This window comes from Micromonas pusilla (genome assembly GCF_000151265.4).
Source record: "Micromonas pusilla CCMP1545 genomic scaffold MICPUCscaffold_17, whole genome shotgun sequence".
NCBI lineage: Eukaryota > Viridiplantae > Chlorophyta > Mamiellophyceae > Mamiellales > Mamiellaceae > Micromonas > Micromonas pusilla.
In genome coordinates this window covers 293,814-309,754 of record NW_003315898.1, presented here as the reverse complement: position 1 = coordinate 309,754, position 15,941 = coordinate 293,814, and the positions used below count along the sequence as shown (strand labels likewise).

The window sequence follows — 15,941 nt, the reverse complement described above, 5'->3', positions numbered from 1 at the left end:
TCAGACACGCACACGCCCGAGTAGTTTGTCAAGTCATAACGCGAGGGGAGAGCAAAGAAAAACCCTACCACAGCCTCACTGTCTCATCCGCGCTGCCCGTCGCGAGGAGGTTGCACTTCGGGCTGTTCAGGTCCACGCAGAAAACGTGCGACGTGTGCCCCGCGAAGACTCTGACGCACCGCGACGACGCCGCCGCGTCGCCGCCCTCGCCGTCGCCGTCGCCGTCGCCGTCGCCGTCGTCTTCGTCGTCGTCGTCGTCAACGCGCCAGAGATGCGCGTTCTTGTCGTCTGAGGGTCGTTCCATACAAAGCGATGGCGGGGTGGAGTTCATAGGCGTCAGGTGGAGTTGAAAGGTGTCGAGGGCGGGGATTGAAAGCGAGGGGTGGGCGGAGAGAGACGACGGGCAAAGTCCTTAAGGATCGGCGTTCACCACGCGAACGCGGTCGTATGGGGACCAGTGTATAGAACGCACCTGAGGCGCTCGCGACGTAGCGCCCGCACGCGCTCCAGCACACGTCGCTGCAGCCCTTCTCGTGCCCGACGAGCGTCAGGAGGCACGCGCCGTCGAGCGCGGACCAGATCTTGATGGTCTTGTCCGCGCTCGCGGTCGCGACGCGGTCGCCGCGCGGGCTGAGGGTCGTTCCATACAAGCGATTGTCGGGGTGGAGTTCAAAGGCGTCAGGTGGAGTTCAAAGGCGTCGAGGGCGGGGATCGAAAGCGAGGGACCCTGGGCGGAGAGACACGCCGGGCAAAGTCCTTAAGGATCGGCGTTCACCACGCGAACGGGGTCGTATGGGGACCAGTGTATAGAACGCGCCTGAATCGCGCCGCGCTCACCGCCTTGGCGTGCCCGACGAGATCTCGCGCGTGCGCGAACGACGGGGGCCCCGGGGGGCGGTCCGGCGCGGGCGGGGGAGGAGGAGGAGGCGGCGGCGAGGAGGAGGAGGGCGCGGCGGCGCGGGGTGGCGGCGGCGCGGGGTGGTCCGCCGGCGGCGGCGGCGCCGTCGCCATCGCGTCCGTTCTCCGGCGGATGCGCGCGCCCGGCGCGACGATTCAACTGTCGTCTTGTCGTTCTTCGTCTTGTTGAATAAAATTTCCACGGCGAGACACGACGAAACCGTGTATCATTATGTACGGATGTGGTTTATGCGCTGGCCAAAATCTCACACAGTACACACGTACTGTACGCGCATAAAATCTACACACCCCGAGGTCAACACGTGACATATCAGTGCAGATACGCCCGAACAACAATTCTATTCCCCGCGCGCTGCGCGGAGCGGGGGACCGCGGTCGCCGTCGTCTCGTCGCCATGTACGGCTTCCGCGCGTGCCTGAGCTTCCTGCTCCCGATCCTCCTGGGCGAGCCGGACGCCGCCGCGCTCGCGGTTCCGATCGTCCTCCTCGAGGTCGCGGTCGTCGGAACGCTTCTCGCGCGATTTTTCGGTCGGTCCGTGCGATCTAACGACCGCGACGACCGGAACGGCGTCGGAACCACCGTGGGCCCCCCTGGGGCGGTCGTCGAGCGCGCGCCGCCGATCCGCGCGTCGCTGTTCAGCCGCCACGTCTTTGCGAACAAGTCGCTCGAGGCGGCGTACATCGCGCGCGCGATACGCAATTGCGAGCGATCGACCGAGTACTTTTGCATGGTCACGGCGCGTTCTATACACTGGTTCCCATACGACCGCGTTCGCGTGGTGAACGCCGATCCTTAAGGACTTTCCATCCGGCGCATCTCTCCGCCCACCACCCGCTTTCAATCCCGACACACCTCGACGCCTTTCAACTCCACCTGACGCCTTTCAACTCCACCCCGACATTCGCTTTGTATGGACCCTCGACCCTCAGATGCTGATTCACATCATCATCTGTCACTACATGCTGCGCTTCATGTACGTCAGCTCGAGGGACCTCGGGAGCTTCGACAGCGCCTTGGGCGCCCGCGTCGGCGGCGCGCGCGAGCTCGTGCGCGCGGGCGTCGCGCTCAGACTGAAACGGTCGACGTTCGCGCCGGGCTCGCCGTTGTACTTCGACGCGAAAGCCGTGGCGGACCGACGACTCGGTTCCTTCTACGGCGCGATATGGGGCGCGCTCGCGCCGCTCGCGCAGGTGTGGGTCTTGCGCCGCGCGCCCAAGTTTTACGAGAAGCACTTCGAGGTGATGAGCTTTCACACGCTGCTCGCGACGACGACGGCGACGTTTCCGTCGAGCCTGGCGCCCGCGTGGATGATCGAGGTGGGACGACTGACGTTCCAGGCGCGTTCTCCTTCACACTGGTCCCCATACGACCGCGTTGGCGTGGTGAACGCCGATCCTTAAGGACTTTCTCTCCCAGCGTGTCTCTCCGCTCAGGGTCCTTCGCTTTCAATCCCCGCCCTCGGCGCCTTTCAACTTCAACTGACGCCTTTCAACTCCACCCCGACGTTCGCTCGTATGGAACGACCCTCAGTGCATGGGCTTCAACTGCTTCGCGCGGTTCTGCCTGCCGTGGCGATCGAACCTGACGTTCGGGCTCGCGAGCCTCGCGTTGACGACGTTTTACTTCGTGCGGTACATGCAGTACGCGCTGCGCGCGAGCGAGCGGGGGATCTTAGACGAGGGCGTCTTCGGTTTCAACGACGTGGTCCGCACCGGTTTGTTCATGGCCGTGACGCACTTTTACGCCATGGTCGGCGGCTCGCACGTGCGTTCTATCTCACACTGGTCCCCATACGACCCCGTTGGCGCGGTGAACGCGATTCCTTAAGGACTTCGCCCGGCGCATCTCTCCACCCAGGGTCCCTCGCTTTCAATCCCGACGCACACACCTCGACGCCTTTCAACTCCGCTTCTGACGCCTTTCAACTCCACCCCGACGTCGCTTTGTATGGACCCTCGACCCTCAGTCCCTCTTCGAGCTCGACCGCGAGTCCTTCGACGCGGTGAACCGCATGCAGGAGGTCAACGCGCGCCTGCGCGATCACGCTAAGGCGTTGGGGAAGAGCAACGAGGCGCGATTGCACATGCGGTCGCTGCAGCATTCGAGTCAGCTCAAGACGACGTTCGTCGCGAACATGAGCCACGGCGAGTTCTATACACTGGTTCCCATACGACCGCGTCGGCGTGGTGAACGCCGATCCTTAAGGACTTCTCCCGGCGCATCTCTCCGCCCACCCCTCGCTTTCAATACCCGCCCTCGACGCCTTTCAACTCCACCTGACGCCTATGAACTCCTCCCTATGAACGACCCTCAGAGATTCGAACGCCGCTCAACACGCTGCTGGGCGCGATCGAGATTTTGGGCGCGGAGATGCAGTCGAGGGGGTTCCTCGCGTTCGAGGGCGGGGGCGGGGGCGCGGCGGGGACCGGCGATCCGACGGCGGGAGGGGCGACGCGCGCGGCGGCGGCGGCGGCGGCGACGGCAATCGAGGGAGGCGACCAGCGGGGAGGCAACGTCGGCGGGTTCGAGAACGTCGCCGAGATGCTCAAAGTCATGAAAGTCAGGTGCGTTCTATACACTGGTTCCCATACGACCGCGTCGGCGTAGTGAACGCCGTTCCTTGAGGACTTTCGCCGGCGTATCTCTTCGCCCACCCCTCGCTTTCAATCTTCGTCCTCGACGCCTTTCAACTCCAACTGACGCCGTTGAACTCCACCCCGACATTCGCTCGTATGGAACGGCCCTCAGCGGCGGGCACCTCGCGCGGCTCGTGAACAACGTGCTCGACTTTTCGAAGATCGAGGCTGGGAAGATGGAGCTCGAGGAGACGCCGTTCTCGCTGCGATCGCTCGTCAAAGAGACGTCGGAGATTATGCGCGCGCAGGCGACGCGCAAGGGCTTGGCTCTGAACGTTCGCGTCGCCGACGACGTCCCCGAGGTGATTCGATCGGACGCGCTGAAGCTGAAGCAGATCCTCGTGAACCTGATCTCGAACAGCGTCAAGTTCACGCGCGTCGGGAGCGTCGCGTTGACGGTGACGGTCGCCTCCGACGCGGACGCGACCGAGGTTGAGATGCGTCAGAGGATGAGCGAAGAGGCGGCGGCAAAGATAATCGAAGGCTCGGGCGCGAACGTCGTGCCCGCGGGAGACAAATACGCCGGCAAGCCGATGAAACAGAGCTCGAAGGAGCTTCGGCGGTTGCTGAAATCCGGCGAAGGGAATCGTTTTGAGCGCGCGAAGGGGAAGGAGTATCTGCGCTTCGAAGTCGAGGACACGGGCGTCGGCATGACGCGAGACGTGTTGACTCGAATCTTCGAGCCGTTCGAGCAAGCGAACCGGTCGACGAACCGCACGTTCGGCGGCACCGGCTTAGGCCTGGCGCTGTCCAAGTCGCTCGTGGAGCTGTACGGCGGGATCTTGTGCGCGTCGTCGAACGCGGGGCGAGGGAGCGTCTTTTCGTTCGCCGTCGGGGTCTGGACGACGGATCGCGACGGCGGCGCTTTGTCCGACCGAATCGATACCATTCTCGGCGAGGGCATCGAGGTCGTCCCGGATCCCCCCGAGAACGAGGCGTTGATCTACAACTCGTACTACGACATGACGCTCGGGGGGGTCCCGGGCGTGGGGGGACCCGGGGACGCGTCGAACGACGACGACGACCCCACGTCCGCCGCGCGGTGGGAAGGCGCCAGACCACCCTACTCGTACGGAGGCAGGGCGCCCGAGCGCGTCCCCGGCGGCTCTTCGCGCGCGCCGCCGACGCGACCGCCGAGCCGCCTGCGGACGACGAAGACGCGGAGCGACGAGGCGCGGCTCGGCGAGGAGGGAGGGACGCCGCGGAGCCTCGTGGAGCTGGTCGCGCGCGACGCCGCCGCCGCCGCCGCCGCCGCGCCGTCGCCCGCGGCGATTCTCAGCCACCCGGCGCCGCGCCGCGTCTCGTCGGCGGCGACGCTGACGACCACGTCCGACGGCACGAACGGCGGCGGAAACGGCGCGAACGTCGACAGCCGCGAGACTGGTGGCGGACTAAAAAACCGCGACGACCTCCGAGGCGCGGGCCCGATCTCGGTCCTCATCGCCGAGGACAACGCGTTGAATCGAAAAATTTTATCGTCGCAGCTCAAGTGCCTCGGCGACTTCAACGTCCGGCACGTCGTCAACGGCGCGGAGGCTGTGGACGTCATCTCCTCCTCCGAGCACGACGCGTACGCGTTCGTCATCATGGACTACCAGATGCCCGTGATGGACGGCATCGAGGCGACGCGGCGGATACGACAGCTGGAGCAGGACACGGGCAAACCTCCCGTCGCCATCGTCGGGTACACCGCGTCCGTGGAGCAGAGCGTGCTTCGACGCGCGGAGGAGGTTGGCATGGACATGGTCCTCTCGAAACCGTGCTCGATCCCGAAACTGCGCGCGCTCATCAAGATGATTCTCATGGCGCACGACCTCGCGGCGCATAACCCCAGCGGCGAGACGCTCGGGAGCGACGGGCTGTGGAACGCGAGGACGACTGAGGGCGGCAGCGGCGACGGCGGGTGGGGGGTGTCGGGGGGCGCGGTCGCGGGGGGGAGCGTCGGCGTCGGCGCGGACCCGACGTCCGCGCCGATACCGATATCGCGCCCATCGAGCCGTTTCGGGACGCCGCGCAGGAGCGGAAACGCGGCGACGTTTCGGGAAGACGCGATCGAGAGGACCCCGGGGGGAGGCGGGGGCGGGGAGAGGCCGCCGTCGCGACCGCCGTCTCGTCTCGGCGTCCCGAAAGCCGGCGGGGGAAACGGAGGAATCGGCGGAAACGGCGGGAACGGCGGAAACGGCGGGAACGCGACGCCGTCGAAGAGGAAACCCGAGGCGGCGGCGGGGTGGGACGGCGGCACGGTCTCGGGACTGCCGAACAAGAAGTCGAGCCCGCGGGCGACGAGAGGGAGAGGGAGAGGGAAGAAGTAGAGCGTGTTCGCGCTGTAGTGTACTCTCGACGAAGGCGCGACGAAAGTAAAAGAACGCTCGTCGTCGTCGCGCCGCGCGCTGCGCTTCGATTGTCTCTGAGACTTCGTACCGAATAAAAGGATACTGTATGTCCTACCTACTACGTACTCGCGGAAGTTTCGTCGCCGTTGATGCCGATGTCGTGTGTGTTCCTCGAGACTTTTGGTATCTGTGAATCGTGCGTGGCTCTTCGTCGTCGTCGTCGTCGTCGTCGTCGTCGTCGGCCCAAATGAAAAAAATGTGAAAAGAAAATTACCCCAAAAGCTCCCCATCGTGCTCGTCGTGCTCGTCGCGCGCGTCGTTCGTCGTCGTCTCGTCGTCTCGTCGTCTGTCGGACGCGCCGAGCTCACCGCCGCTCGCCGTCGCCCGAGCCCGGGCGAAACGGTGGCGACTCGCCGCCGCCGCCGCCGCCGCCGCCGCCGCCCGTGAACGGTTAGATAACAGCAACGTCCATTACTAAGAAAACTTACACGACCCCCGGAACCCACCTCCGCGTCCACCACCAACAGCTACACCAACTACAGCGCCTGCGACGACAACAACCACAACACCCCCAGCGACTCCCACGCCGCCCGCAGCTCCGCCGCCCCCCCTGCCTCCTCCCCAGCCACCCCAGCGGCCCCGACTGCGGCGGCGGCGGCGGCGCCGCCGCCGCCGCCGCCGGCGCCGCGGGCGCCGCCGCGTATTGATACGCCGCCGCGTCGGCGCCGTATCCACCGCCGGCGTGCATCACGCTCGGCGCGCTGTGGCCGCCGGATACGCCGCCGTTGGTATTGGCGTTGCTGTTGTTCGCCGCGAAGTATTCCGCGCACTGCTGCCAGTACGACATCGCCGCCATCGGGTTCATCCCGAGCGACTGCATCTGCGCGAGTTGCGCCTGCACCTGCGCGAAGTACTCGTACTCCGCGCGCGACTGGGGCGCGAACTGGGGCGCGAACGCACCGGATCCAGGCGTCGTTTCCACGCCGGTCGGCGGTCGCCACTCGCCGCGCGCGCCGAGCTGGCCGCCGCGATGATGACGCGTCTCTCCGCCGCCGCCGCCGCCGCCGCCCCAATCCCCGCCGCCGCCGTGCGCGCCCCAATCCCCGCCGCCGCCGCCGTTGGCAAAATCCCCGCCGTCGACGCCTCCCCACCCCGGCGCGCCCCCCACCGCGGGGCCCATCGCGTTGCCGCCGCCTTGAACGCCGCCGTCCAGTCCCAGCCCCAGCCCCAGCCCCAGCCCCAGCCCCGCGCGCGCGGCCTGCGCTTGCATCGCGATCTGGTGCGCGGTTATTGGCGGCACCCCGCGCGGGGGAACCGGCGGCTGGAGTCGGGCGGAGGGATGCGTTCGGGGGCGGAGTTGATAGGTGTCAGTGGTGGAGTTGAAAGGCGTCGAGGACGGGGATTGAAAGCGGGGGACCCTGAGCGGAGAGGGACGACGGCGAATGTCTTTTAGGATCGGCGTTCACAACGCGAACGCGGTCGTACGGGAACCGGCGCGACGTAGGACGCGCCTGCGGCGGAACGACGCGCGCGGTGCCGATGTGCAGCAGCCCGTCGATCATGTCCTGGATCATCCGCCCCGCCTCCGCGCACGCGTCTCTCGTGCCGCGGACGCAGACGAGGCGCTCGCTGTTGCCGAAAGATTCCGCCTGGATCTGGATGTGCGCGCGCGTCTGCTGCTGGAGGAAGCGAATGTTCTCGCCGCCGCGGCCGATGACGAGGCCGACTTTCTTGTGCGGCACGCTCAGGGTCGTTCCATACAAAGCGAAGTCGGGGTGGAGTTCAAAGGCGTCAGTTGAAGTTGAAAGGGTCGAGGGCGGGGATTGAAAGCGAGGTGAGGGCGGAGAGATGCGCCGGGCAAAGTCCTTAAGAAACGGCGTTCACCACGCGAACGCGGTCGTATGGGGACAAGTGTATAGAACGCACCTCATCGTCGCGACCACCTCCGGGTCCACCTCCCCGTGCATCGACGGCGCCCACCCGTACGGCGTCGTCACGGGCGGCATACCGCCATTCGGGACGCCGTTATGCGCGGCGTACGGGTTGTGCGTCGGCCCGGGGAGCATCTCGCCGTTCGGACCCGTCGACGGAGGCGCGTAGTACGCGGACTGAGAAGATGCGCCGTACGCGTCTTGCCACACCCCTCCCGCGCCCGCGCCCGCGCCCGCGCCCGCGCCCGCGCCGCCGCCGCCGCCGCCGCCGCCGCCGTAGCTTCGCAGCGAGCTCGCGGACGAAACGTTCACCTCCCCCGGCCCGCGTTCCGGGGACGACTCCACGAGCCGTCGGATCATGTCCGCCGCCACCGCGGTCTGATGAGGGCCATTCCATACAAAAATATGTAGTTCACCGGTCATCAGTTGAAAAGGGGATCGATCAAACGTTGAAACTGGGCGATGGGTAAAAAACTTTTGTAAAACCGAACGCGCCTGACGCTCGTCGCCCAACAGCGTGATCCGCCGGCGGCCGTCGGGGGTCACCGCGGGCTTGATTGACTCCGTCGCGTCGCCGCCGCCGCCGCCGCCGCCGCTCGCATCGTCGCCGCCGATCGCGTGGTGCGCGTTCGCGCCGACCCACCCGATGCACCCGCCGGCGCACGCCATCTCGTCGCCGTCGCGCGCGATGTGTATCCCCGCGCCGGACTGGTGTTGGAAGTACACGACGTGGGAGCCTCCCTTCGTTCCATACAAAGCGAAGTCGGGGTGGAGTTGAAAGGCGCCGAGGGCGGGGATTGAAAGCGAGGGCTGGGCGGAGAGATGCGCCGGGCAAAGTCCTTAAGAAATCGCGTTCACCACGCCAACGGGGTCGTATGGGGACCAGTGTGAGATAGAACGCGCCTTACCGATGACGAGCCCCACCTTCGTGTTCGGGACGTAGATCTCTCGGAGGCGCCGCTCTTCGTCGTGCGGCTCGATCTGCACGACGTTATGCGGCGTCTGCGTCTGCGTCTGCGGCGCGGTGGACGACGGCGGTGGCGGCGGCGGCGGCGGCGGCGGGACGACGACGGACGGCGGCGGCAGGGCGTTTTCCGCGCCGTTCTCAGGGCCGTTCTATACAAGCGAACGTCGGGGTGGAGTTCAAAGGCGTCAGTTGAAGTTGAAAGGCGCCGAGGGCGGGGATTGAAAGCGAGGGATGGGCGGAGAGAGATGCCGGGAAAAGTCCTTAAGGATCGGCGTCCACCTCGCCAACGCGGTCGTATGGGGACCAGTGTATAGAACGCGCCTCAGCTTCCTCCGCGGCGGCTCGCTCCGCCGCCGCTTCCTCGGCGACCTCCGTGACGGTCTCGCCGCTGCCTCGCTGCTGCTGCTGCTGCTGCTGCTGCTGCTGCTGCTCGTCGCCGAACGGGAGCGCGCGCGGCGGCGCGGTCGACGCCGCCGCGAACGGGGGCGCCACGGAGAACGCGCCAGTCGTCGCGGCGGCGGCGCCGCCGGCGAGAGTCCCCTGGGTTCGGGCGCGGGCGTCCTCTCCCGGCGGCGCGGCGCCTCCCGATGGCGCGGACGCGTCGCGCGCGCGCGGCGTCGCCTCGCGCGCCGCGCCGGGGGTGTCCGGGAGGTCTACGCTCGACGGCGGCGGCATCGCCCCCGCGCCCGCGCCCGCGCCCGCGCCCGCGCGCGTTTGGTTTTTCGAGCCGCCGAGCGTGAATCGCACGGTCGGTCCCCCCGCGCCGGTTTTGGCGCCGCCCGCGCCTCCGCGCGCGTCGGCGTCGGCGTCGCTCGACGCGCCGCCGTCGCTCGCCTCGGAGGAGGCGTCGTTTGCGTCGGCCGTGTCGACGTCGGACTCGTCGCCGCTCTCGCTGACGAACGAGCGCGCGGAGAAGGGCGAGTCGGAGACGTCCGAGGCGCGCGCCTTCGCGCTGTCGTCGTCGTCGCCGTCGCTCGAGGAACACAGGTCGATCCTCGCGAGCGCGCCCGCGACGGAGGCGGCGCCGGGGTTTTCTCCGTCGTCTTCTTCGACTTCTCCCGCGTCGTCGTCCGCGTCGTCGTCGTCGCGCGAGCGGTCGCTCCCCGCGCCGCCGCGCGGGCGCGGGAGGTGCGCGGGCGTCGCCGCGCGCTGGGAGCCTCTGCCGCCGCCTCGGCGCCCGCGCGCGGTCTTCCGTCGCGTCGCGTCCGTCGTCGACGCCGCGTCTCCGGACGCGGGGAGAAGCGCGCGCGCGGAGGCGGCGGCGGCGGCTCCCAGCGCGGGAAACCCTTCCCCGCTTCGCGCGCGCGGGAGCGCCCCGGCGGACCGCGGCGGCGGCGGCGACGACGACGCGCGCCCCGCGGGCGCGTCGGCGCGCGCGCGTCCTCCGCGTCGCATGTCGCGGGTCGGGGGTTGGATCGGGGGGGGGGAGGGGTCGGCGATCGGCGTGCGCGCGTGCGGCCGGTGCGCTAGGGCGTGTGGTGGGTTCAAACGCGTCGTGGTCGTGGCTACGTTGTTACCCGCGCGGTCTTGTTTTGGCAGCGTGCCAGAAAGAGGTGAAATCATCAGTTTTTTTTCCGTCGCGCGCGTTCGCGAAGGAACAAGGCGCGCGTCGTTCGTTCAATCGTTCGTATGATCACATCGCGAGACGCCGCCTCGCGTGCTAGCAAAACAATCAACTGTCCCTACCCCCCTCCCCCGCGCGCGCCGCGTGACGCCTCAAGATCGGTCGTCGCGTCGCGTTTTCACATCGCGCTCTGCATCGCGCGGTACAAACGCTCGTACTCCGCCCCCGCGCGTTCCCAGCTGTTATCGCTCTTCATCACCTTCTCCTGCATGCTCGCCCACCACTCCTTCCTCTCCTGACAGTACTCGATCCCGCGGTCCAGCGCGTCGTCCAGGCTCCGCTCGTCCCCGCCCTCGAACACGAACCCGTTCTTCCGCTCCTCGGGTATGGATCCGTCGTCGACGTCGAAGACGGTGTCCGCGAGGCCGCCGGTTTTTCTGAGGGTCGAGGGTCCACACGAAGCGATGATGTCGGGGTGGAGTTGAAAGGCGTCAGAAGCGGAGTTGAAAGGCGTCGCGGGCGGGGATTGAAAGCGAGGGACCCTGGGCGGAGAGACGCGCCGGGCAAAGTCCTTAAGGATCGGCGTTCACCACGCCGACGCGGTCGTACGGGGACCAGTGTGAGATAGAACGCGCCTGACCACGGGCAACGCGCCGTACTCCATGGCGATCATCTGCGTCAGGCCGCACGGCTCGAACATCGACGGCACGAGCACCATGTCCGCGGCGGCGTACATCAGGTGCGACAGCGGGTCGCTGTAGAAGATGAGCAGACGCACGTCCGGATCGTCCTTGAACTCGTTCTCCGCCATCGCCTGAAACGGCGGGTCCGAGTGTCCCGACCCGAGAAGCACGAACTGCCCGCCCTGCGCCTTGGTTCGCTTGATCGCGTGGTCGATGAGATGGATGCCCTTCTGCGGGACGAGTCGAGAGACGCACACCACGAGCGGCTTCTCGTCGCTCACCTCGAGGCCCAACCCTTCCTGGAGGTACCGCTTACAGATCGCCTTACCCTCCATCCTGCCGGGCGCGAAGCTCGCGGGGAGGTACGGATCCAGCCTGCGACGCGATCGGTCGAGGGAAGACGCGCGTCAGTCGCGCGTGCACGTGATTGGTGGACTGGACTGACGTTAATGCCACGTGTCAAAACGTAAGGCTGCGAACGCGCGAAAATACGCCTTAAGAAACGACGATCAACGCGCGAGGAGGATCATATGGGAAGCGGTCTCACCTCGCGTCCCACAGCTTTTCGTCGACGCCGTTCAGGACGCCCATAAACTTGCCGCGGCTCGCCATGAGCGTCTTCGCGAGGAACCCGCCGCCGCCGCGCAGCGCGTCCGCCGCGTACGTCGGGCTCACCGTCGTCACGAAGTTGGAGTACACGATGGCGCCCTTGAGCAGGCACATCCGCTCCGGGTTGTGCCCGATGGTTCTCTCGTCCATCGCCTTTTCGAGCGTGTTGAAACTCTCCCCTTGCACGCCCGTCGCGATGAACTCCTCCTGGCGGCACTCCCCGGTGTTGTCCATGTTGTGGATCGTGAGCATCACCTTGGCGTTGTGCAGCATCCCCTCGGCGTGGTAGACGTCCCAGTACAGCATCGCGACCGCGCTGCACTGCCACTCGTGGACGTGAATCACGTTCGGATCTCTCCCCGTCGCTCGCAGCATCTCCAGACTCGCGCGGCAAAAGTACAAGTACGCCTCGAGCTCGTTGTACGACCCGCCGTAGATTTTGTTTCCGACGAAGATGTTGCTGTTCTCCGTGGACGCGGGCTTGAGGAGGATCACGTCGCAGCCGTCGATCTTCCCCGTGTACATCGCCGTCTGCACCGTGAAGTTCTCCATCGTCTTCACGCCGTCCCACTCCTTCTCGCGGCCCTTCGGGACGCCAAAGTCCATCACGTGCGTCAAGTTCTCGATGTCCGAGGGCGCGAGGCTCGAGTAAAACGGCAGCACGACCTCGACGTTGTGCCCCGCGAGCGAGTGCGCGCGCGCCAACCCGGTGACGACGTCGCCGAGCCCGCCCACCTTGGCGAGCGGCGCCATCTCCGCGGTGACGTGGACGACGTGCAGCGGTTGTTCCGTCCGCGGCGGGACGTGCGGGTCGATAAGCTCCGGCATTCTCACCGGCGGGCGCTTGTAGAACGGCGTCGCGTCGTTCGGCGACGGCCACTCGACGGAGGTTACGTCCGGGGGCGTGAGGAGATCGTCGGGACCGATCGGCCCTCGCTTCGGCGCGGTTAGAATCGTAATCCCGGGCGACGCGATGACCGCCTCCGCGTCCGCCTTGTCCGCGCTGACGACGTCGATCTTGTTCAGGAGCGCGTTGTTCTCGCTCATGAGCGCCGCGAGCTGCGCCTGGAGGTCGTCCAGGCCGTCCGCGGTGATGCCGCCGCCCTCGGGAGGGTACAGCGACGACGACGTCTTCGGGGGTTTTGTCGCTTCTGATTCTTCCGTCTCGAGCGCGACGGGCGCGGCGGGCGCGGCGGGTAAGGGCGCTTCCTCCTCCGCGGCGACGGGCGGCGGCGGCGGCGATTCCTCCGCGACCTCCGCGGCGACGGGCTCGTCCACGACGTCCGCGACCGCGGTCTCCACCGCGGACTCCGCGCTCTTCGCCTTCTTCTTCTTCTTCGCCGCGACGACGAGCGCGTCGCCGCGTCGAAGGAAGATGGTGGGGGCGGGGGCGGGGCGCGATGCCGCGACGCGCGCGGACGCCGCGCCCGCGGCGAGGCGCGCGGGCGTCGCGCGCGCGGCGGCGGCGGCGGACGGCGCCGCCATCGTCGCGCGGCGCTGCGCGAGCGACGACGCGTGCATGATGGTGGGGGGACCCCGAGCGCGCGCGGTGTTCAGTGGACGGACGGTGACGCGACGCGAGGCGGAAGCGAACGCGCGAAGGCGCACCCGACGCTCGCCACGATGCACTCCTGGTGGCTCTGGCCGCGCGGAGATGTCGAGCTGGCAGCGGTGACCGACCCCGATTTCTTCGTACGAGCATTCGGTCACCGAGTACGTTTTTCGCGTACTACGACGAGAAAAATTGAAACACCGGACGGTCGGTCGACGACCCTCATCACGGACACTTGAGGAAGCGGACTTGAAGTCGCGTCGCGTCGCAGCGCACACCAGACGTTGCCAAAAACTCGCGCGACGGCGTCGCGGCGCGCTCCCGCTCGCGTCGCGCCCGCGCCGCGCGATGACCACCGTCCGGTGGCGAGCGATCGCCGCCGCCGCGTGGCTCGCGACGTCCTCCTCGCGCGCCGCCACCGCGACGACGACGACGACGACGACGGACCGCCTCGCGGCGCGCGCGGCGAGATTCGCGCCGTGGCAGATCGCGTCGTCGTCCGCTCGCACGTCGTCGCCGCTCGATCGCTGGCGCCTCGGCCTCGCCGGCGCGCGATCCTTCGCCGCGGGCGGGCCGATCGACTACTACGCCCTCCTCGGCGTCAAGCCGGGGGCGAGCGCGGACGAGCTGAAGAAGGCGTATCGCAGAGAAGCGATGCGATGGCATCCGGACCGGCATCCGGAGGGCGAGGCGAAGCGCGCGGCGGAGAAAAAGTTTAAGCAGGTGAGCGAGGCGTACCAGGCGCTGTCGAGCGGCGGTGGGTACGCGGGGCCCGGGGGCGGGGGCTTCGCGAGTCGCGGTCAGCCGCATCGAGGACAGCGCCCCCCGAGCGGCGGCGGCGGCGGTTCAGGCGGGTCGTACTACGCGCGCGGTCCGGACGGCAACTACTACGCGCGATCGGGCGCGGGCGACCGCGACTCGCGACGCGACGCGGACGAGATCTTCGAGGAGATGTTCGGGAAGAATCAGGTGCGTTCTATGTCACACTGGTCCCCTTACGACCGCGTCGGCGTGGTGAACGCCGATCCTTAAGGACTTTGCCCGGCGTATCTCTCCGCCCAGGGTCCCTCGCTTTCAATCCCGACACACCTCGATGCCTTTCAACTCCACAACTGACGCCTTTGAACTCCACCCCGACATTCATTCGCTCGTATGGAATGGCCCTCAGTTCATGAAGGACTTCATGCGCGAGTTCACGAAGCCCGGAAGGCCGGGCGCGGGGCGGTTCGGGACCCCCGGGGGGGCAGGGGGCGGGTTCCCGGGCGGCGGGCCGTTCGGCCAGGGCGGGTTCCCGGGTGGTCGGTCGCAGCGGGAATGGGACGAGGTGGTGAGAGATATCTTCGGCGCGATGGACGGCGGATCGAACGGACGCGGCGGGTCGTCGTCGTCGTCGTCGTCGTCGTCGTCGTCGCGAGCGCGCGCGGGCGGCGGTGAGCGCGTGACGGTCCAGGAGGAGATCTACACGCGCTCGGACGGCCTCCGTATCGTGCGGCGGACGGTCACGACGATCTCGCCGGACGGCTCCGCGCGGCGAGACGTCACCGAACGCGTCGTCGGCGAGGGCGGACCGTTCGGCAGCGGCGGGTGGGAGAGTCGCGGACGCGCGCCGCCGCCGCCGGGGTCGGGGGGGCACGGCGGCGGGTACGATCCGACCGCGGGGGGCGCGACGCGGGGGGCGGCGGACGCGATGAACCCGCTGAGTCAGATGGGCGGCGTCGCCGGGCAGGTGGCGAAGGCGTTCGCGGCGCAGATGGCGTCTCGCGTCGCGCGGCGCGGCGTGGAGGTCATCTTGCAGGCCATCATGCGGAGCGTGTTTCGAAGATGACGGCGCGCGAACGAGGTCAGGGCGGGTCGGGTCGGGTCTTTTCGCGTTATTTAACAAACTTCGTGTTACAGGAAAATACTCCCAACAACGTACAGTACGCGTACTCGCGTCGTATAAAGTACTTTCGTTCACGCTCATCACCGAGCGGCGGCGACCGCCGGCCCCGGCGTCGCCGCCTCCGCGGCGCCGTCCAAATCGCGCCGCCGCAGCCGCATCTTCAACCCCTTCGGAAAGCACATCGTCACGTCGTACCGCAGCGGAATCTCCGCGTCCGCCGGCAGCGACTCCTCGTCCGGCGTGAAGTCGAACCTCTGCACGCACGACGCCACGATCGTCGTCACCGTGAGCAGCGAGAAGAGCCCGCCGATGCAACTCCGCGGCCCCGCGCCGAACGGCGTGTAGATGAAATCTCTCCCCGACTTCAACATCGTCACCGCGCGGTCGATCTCCTCGTCGTCCGCGCCCGGGTTTTGATCGCGCGCGAGCTTGACGAGCCGCTCGTCCGTGAACCGGTCGGGGTCGAACTCGAGCGGCGACTCCCACACGCTCGGGTTCCGACCCATCGCCCACGTGCTCAATAAGATCAGGTCCCCCGCCTTAACCTCGTGCCCCGTCGGCATGACGTCGTCCTCCGCCGCGAGCCGCGGAAACATGTGAATCGGCGGGTGCAGCCGCAGCGTCTCCTTGATGACGCTCTGCGTGTACGCGAGTCGGCCTTCGCTGACGTCCTCGAACGTCGGCGCGCGGCCGCCCAACGCGGCCACCTCTCGCTCGATTGCGCGCTTCACCTTTTCGTCGCGAGATACGTACAGCAACGCGGTGCTCATGGTCGCCGCCTGCGTCTGATGCCCCGCGGCCATGATGTCGTTCACGTCCCCCCACAGCTCCTCGTCCGTGTACGCGAGGTTCCCGTCCTCTCTTCC

At 67.6% G+C, this 15,941-nt stretch overlaps 11 protein-coding genes across 11 annotated transcripts in view; 6 read left to right on the top strand and 5 right to left on the bottom strand.

The window, feature by feature from the left end:
• Window positions 1-64: 64 nt before the first annotated feature.
• On the bottom strand, window positions 65-1,011 carry MICPUCDRAFT_54330 (uncharacterized protein; the record flags this gene model as incomplete). The annotated part of the gene is made up of 3 exons (XM_003064333.1): window positions 65-288; window positions 473-630; window positions 785-1,011. 3 exons carry the CDS (start codon window positions 1,009-1,011, stop codon window positions 65-67), a joined length of 609 nt encoding a protein of 202 aa, XP_003064379.1.
• A 301-nt stretch (window positions 1,012-1,312) lies between these two features.
• MICPUCDRAFT_54329 (uncharacterized protein) lies at window positions 1,313-1,714 on the top strand (the record flags this gene model as incomplete). Its single annotated transcript, XM_003064493.1, has 1 exon — window positions 1,313-1,714. One exon carries the CDS (start codon window positions 1,313-1,315, stop codon window positions 1,712-1,714), a length of 402 nt encoding a protein of 133 aa, XP_003064539.1.
• A 133-nt stretch (window positions 1,715-1,847) lies between these two features.
• MICPUCDRAFT_54328 (uncharacterized protein) lies at window positions 1,848-2,318 on the top strand (the record flags this gene model as incomplete). The annotated part of the gene is made up of 1 exon (XM_003064492.1): window positions 1,848-2,318. The coding sequence occupies one exon, from the start codon at window positions 1,848-1,850 to the stop codon at window positions 2,316-2,318; it is 471 nt and encodes a 156-aa protein (XP_003064538.1).
• A 133-nt stretch (window positions 2,319-2,451) lies between these two features.
• Window positions 2,452-2,745, top strand: MICPUCDRAFT_54327 (uncharacterized protein; the record flags this gene model as incomplete). Its single annotated transcript, XM_003064491.1, has 1 exon — window positions 2,452-2,745. One exon carries the CDS (start codon window positions 2,452-2,454, stop codon window positions 2,743-2,745), a length of 294 nt encoding a protein of 97 aa, XP_003064537.1.
• A 931-nt stretch (window positions 2,746-3,676) lies between these two features.
• Window positions 3,677-5,377, top strand: MICPUCDRAFT_10373 (uncharacterized protein; the record flags this gene model as incomplete). Its single annotated transcript, XM_003064490.1, has 3 exons — window positions 3,677-3,985; window positions 4,166-4,390; window positions 4,934-5,377. Coding segments are annotated over 3 exons (978 nt in total), but the record flags the coding sequence as incomplete, so codon positions are not given.
• A 994-nt stretch (window positions 5,378-6,371) lies between these two features.
• MICPUCDRAFT_54325 (uncharacterized protein) lies at window positions 6,372-7,157 on the bottom strand (the record flags this gene model as incomplete). The annotated part of the gene is made up of 1 exon (XM_003064332.1): window positions 6,372-7,157. One exon carries the CDS (start codon window positions 7,155-7,157, stop codon window positions 6,372-6,374), a length of 786 nt encoding a protein of 261 aa, XP_003064378.1.
• Window positions 7,158-7,254: 97 nt separating this feature from the next.
• MICPUCDRAFT_54324 (uncharacterized protein) lies at window positions 7,255-10,180 on the bottom strand (the record flags this gene model as incomplete). The annotated part of the gene is made up of 4 exons (XM_003064331.1): window positions 7,255-7,752; window positions 7,831-8,559; window positions 8,677-8,934; window positions 9,065-10,180. 4 exons carry the CDS (start codon window positions 10,178-10,180, stop codon window positions 7,255-7,257), a joined length of 2,601 nt encoding a protein of 866 aa, XP_003064377.1.
• Window positions 10,181-10,399: 219 nt separating this feature from the next.
• Window positions 10,400-12,394, bottom strand: SSIV (glycosyltransferase family 5 protein; the record flags this gene model as incomplete). The annotated part of the gene is made up of 3 exons (XM_003064330.1): window positions 10,400-10,786; window positions 10,985-11,407; window positions 11,580-12,394. The coding sequence occupies 3 exons, from the start codon at window positions 12,392-12,394 to the stop codon at window positions 10,528-10,530; spliced, it is 1,497 nt and encodes a 498-aa protein (XP_003064376.1). The 3' UTR covers window positions 10,400-10,527.
• Window positions 12,395-13,769: 1,375 nt separating this feature from the next.
• On the top strand, window positions 13,770-13,931 carry MICPUCDRAFT_9952 (uncharacterized protein; the record flags this gene model as incomplete). The annotated part of the gene is made up of 1 exon (XM_003064489.1): window positions 13,770-13,931. A coding segment is annotated over one exon (162 nt), but the record flags the coding sequence as incomplete, so codon positions are not given.
• A 355-nt stretch (window positions 13,932-14,286) lies between these two features.
• On the top strand, window positions 14,287-15,018 carry MICPUCDRAFT_54320 (uncharacterized protein; the record flags this gene model as incomplete). The annotated part of the gene is made up of 1 exon (XM_003064488.1): window positions 14,287-15,018. One exon carries the CDS (start codon window positions 14,287-14,289, stop codon window positions 15,016-15,018), a length of 732 nt encoding a protein of 243 aa, XP_003064534.1.
• A 137-nt stretch (window positions 15,019-15,155) lies between these two features.
• Window positions 15,156-15,941, bottom strand: part of MICPUCDRAFT_66551 (uncharacterized protein) — a gene marked incomplete at both ends in the record, with an annotated part of 2,683 nt that continues 1,897 nt past the window's right edge. Inside the window, one exon of the mRNA XM_003064329.1 lies at window positions 15,156-15,941. Within this exon, the coding sequence (XP_003064375.1) occupies window positions 15,156-15,941 (786 nt within the window).